Source organism: Guillardia theta, assembly GCF_000315625.1.
Source record: "Guillardia theta CCMP2712 unplaced genomic scaffold GUITHscaffold_153, whole genome shotgun sequence".
Classification (NCBI taxonomy): domain Eukaryota; class Cryptophyceae; order Pyrenomonadales; family Geminigeraceae; genus Guillardia; species Guillardia theta.
In genome coordinates this window covers 124,676-128,041 of record NW_005434521.1, presented here as the reverse complement: position 1 = coordinate 128,041, position 3,366 = coordinate 124,676, and the positions used below count along the sequence as shown (strand labels likewise).

At 59.0% G+C, this 3,366-nt stretch overlaps 1 protein-coding gene across 1 annotated transcript in view; it reads right to left on the bottom strand.

Annotated features, from left to right (window-relative positions):
• Positions 1-2,712, bottom strand: part of GUITHDRAFT_166291 (hypothetical protein) — a gene marked incomplete at its 5' end in the record, with an annotated part of 4,300 nt that extends 1,588 nt beyond the window's left edge. The window contains 8 exons of the mRNA XM_005821101.1: positions 313-391; positions 742-782; positions 950-1,051; positions 1,104-1,195; positions 1,490-1,602; positions 1,980-2,121; positions 2,283-2,410; positions 2,569-2,712. Coding sequence (XP_005821158.1) covers positions 313-391; positions 742-782; positions 950-1,051; positions 1,104-1,195; positions 1,490-1,602; positions 1,980-2,121; positions 2,283-2,410; positions 2,569-2,712 — 841 coding nt within the window. The remainder of the gene's footprint in view (positions 1-312; positions 392-741; positions 783-949; positions 1,052-1,103; positions 1,196-1,489; positions 1,603-1,979; positions 2,122-2,282; positions 2,411-2,568) is intronic.
• Between the last annotated feature and the right edge of the window lie 654 nt (positions 2,713-3,366).

Sequence of the window (3,366 nt, the reverse complement as noted above, 5' to 3'; positions counted from 1 at the left end):
AGGGAGGGAGGGAGGGAGGGGGAGGGGAGGGGGAGGGGGGGAGGGGGGGGGGGTAAGGGGTTAGGGTTTAGGGGAGGGGGCGAGGGGGCGAGGAGGAGGTGGTGGTTTTAGTAGTGGTGGTGGTCGAGGTGGTAGTCGATGACGACGAGGAGTTGGCGAAGGTGGTAGCAGCGAAGGAAAAGGTGGAAGAGGACGAGCAGGAGCACGAGCAGTAGCAGTAGCATGCGTAGGAGCAGGAGCAGGAGAGAGCAGGAGGAGCAGGAGGGACAGAGCTGAAGCTTGTAGTTGAGGAGGAGGAGGAACGAAAGTTACGTAGCATCATGTCCAACTCCTTCAGGGCTGTCATGAACAGCCCGAAGTCCTCGTCCGGGGTCCAGCTGGTAGAAGAGACCTGCAGCGAGATGAGCTAAAGCCTGCCTCCTGCTCCTGCACCATCTCCACTTGCTACTGCTGCTGCTTCTGCTGCTTCTACTGTTGCGCCTTCTCCTCCCCCTCCTTCTTCTTCTTCGTCTTCTTCTTCTTCTTCTGCTTCTGCTTCTGCTTCTGCTGCTGCTGCTGCTAGTCCTCCCTGCCCTTCTCCCCCTCCTGCCCTCACTCCTGCTCACTCCCTCTCCCTCACCCTCGATCCACTTTGCAGCAACGCCTCACTCATCTACATCCTGCTTGCCTGGCTCTTGGCTCTCTAGCCCCAACTCCTGCCTTTCCCCCTCCTTCACTTTATCAGGGTCACAGATTTCCTACCACAAGCGCAGGACGATTTGGTCGAGGTGTTGGCTTCGGGGCTGGTCAAACGTGAGCAGGGGGGGCAAAGGGATGAAGCAGAGAGAAGAAGATGGAGGATGGAAAGAGAAGGAAAGGAGGAGCAGACGGGATAGATAGGAAAGGTAAAGGAGAATACAGATAGTAGGAGGGACAGGAGCACGAGCATGAGTAGAAGGGAGGCAATTACCTTCGTCGACTGGGTTGTAGAAGTCGCCGAGCTTCACAACTCCCTCCTGCTCCAACCTCTTGAACAGCTCGAACTTCTCAGCCTCCGTCTGCCTCCTGAAGTCTGGGGGGCATGCAGCCATCAGCGGAGGGCGGAGGAGAGGACCGGCACGTACGGGAAGGAGGCCGATCATAGAGGACGACAGCCTCGGGGATCCTCCAGCGGCTGGCGAGATCTTTCTTCATGGCCTCGGACACACAGAAGTGCCTGCAAGGGCCTCAACAGCCTCCCTCCCCGTTGCCTCCCTCCCTCCTCCCTCCCCGTTGCCTCCCTCCCTCCTCCCTTCTCGTTGCCTCCCTCCCTCCTCCCTCCCCGTTGCCTCCCTCCCTCCTCCCTCCCCGTTGCCTCCCTCCCTCCTCCCTCCCCGTTGCCTCCCTCCCTCCTCCCTCCTCCCTTGCTCATCTCCTATTCCTATTTCTCTACCCTCCCTTCTCCACGTATTTTCGCTTCAAATTGCTTCTTCCTTCTTCCTTGCTCCTTCCATCCTCCTCCTCTCTCTACCCGTCTGCGAGGCATCCCAGCGCCATCTCGTAGATCTTTGCAAGTAAGATAGCGATCTTCGGGGCCCCAGTCGTCTCCATGATGGTGTAGCCATAGTTGTGCCAGTCAACCACCTGCCCGCCATGTGAGGAGGAAGAGGACGGGAAGAGCAAGGAGGGAGGACAAGGAGCACAAGGAGGGCGGGAGGATATCAGAAGGAAGATAAGAGAGGAAAGGGAGACGAGGACAAGGAGGAGGAGGAGGAGGACAAGGACAAGGACAAGGAGGAGGACAAGGACGAGGACGAGGACAAGGAGGAGGAGGAGGGAGGAGGGAGGAGGAGGAGGAGGACAAGGAGGAGGTGGAGGAGGAAAGGAGAAGGAGAAGGAGGAGGAGAAGGACGAGGACGAGGACGAGGACGAGGACGAGGACGAAGACGCGATGGGTGTGGGGTGAAGCGGGAACGCACCAGAGCTGCGTCACAGCAGAACCAAGAAAAGAAACGCGCCACCTGAGCAGGGGAGTAAGGGGAATGTGAGGGCAGCAGGCGAGCAATGGGAGGCACCAGGAGCGTGGGGATGCTGGGAGGGTTCTGCAGTAGGACGACACTTTTTGATCCTCCTCGCATCATGCATGCCAGGAGCGCAAACGCTCTGCTCGACAAGTCAGGCCGATCATCGCTACAGGACCTCCCCTTCCACTTCCTCCATGGAGAGTGAGTGGGAGGGGGGGGGGGAGGGGGGGGGGAGAGCACGGAGGAGGGAGGGTGGGATGCAGCGGCAAGAGAAGAGTGGACGAGGAAGGAGGATGGGACCTAGAGATAGCGGCAAGAGGAGCAAGGAGAATGTAGAGAATCTTGGGTCTCCTTGGAAGTTTCCATGGCGTCGGGATGGCTGTGACAGAAATTCTCTCGTGCTGCTGCAGGTGCAGGGGAAGCTGCGACTGCGAGTGCGGCATAACGAAGAATGATAAGAGAGGAGGGAGGAGGGAGGAGGGAGGAGGGAGGAGGGAGGAGGGAGGGAGGAAGAGGCAGGAGGGAGGGAGGAGGGAGGAGGGAGGTGCAAGGTGTAGGGTCAACAGACCCCAGGGGAGCCCCTCACCTCCACGTAGCCGACCAGGAAGACGTCATACCCCGAGCCTGCAAGGCACATCGCGTGATTCATCATCCTAGGGCTCCTGGCAATGTCCCCCAGGACGACGACGGCTACAGTCTTGCTCTTCCTCTGTCCGCTCCTCTTGACCATCGCGCGGATGAAGAGGAGGAAGAGGAGGAGGCAGATCAACCCGAAAAGAGAGGCCTATGCTCACCGACCGTCATGGAGCGCGAGTACCAGCGCCGCGAGTACAGCAGGAGGGATATCATCAGGAGCAGACGCAGGAGCAAGAGTCCAGGAAAGTAGAGGGCATATGATCAAGAGGGGAGGGAGCAACCAGTGGAGCTCGGGAGTAGAGAAAGACGAAGGCGGGAGGAGAAGAGAGGAGGTAAGGAAAGTCGGGAGCAGAGGAGCCAGGGAGGGTCAAGGAGCACCTGCAGTAATGCTGTCCATTCTCGTTGTAACGCAAACTGGAGGAGCGACTTGATGAAACCAGCAGGTATCCCCAGACATGCGCCGAGAAACAGAGCTCGCAGCGAAGAGATCAGGAGCAGGCGCAGTAGCCCTCCCCTCTCCTCCCCTCCCCTCTCCACCGGCCTCGCTCTGGATGCTGACGACGGCGCCATGGGGCAGAGAAGGTGGTCTGACTTCTACTCAGGTATCGCTCCTTCTAACAACCTCCTGAACCTGCGGTACAATACTCAGATCGAAGTTTCCTCCCGTCTGAAACACGCTATCTAACATCTACTTTCCATGGTCCCGATTTCTCCTCCTCTCCTCCTCTCTCCCGCCCTCCCTTCCCCC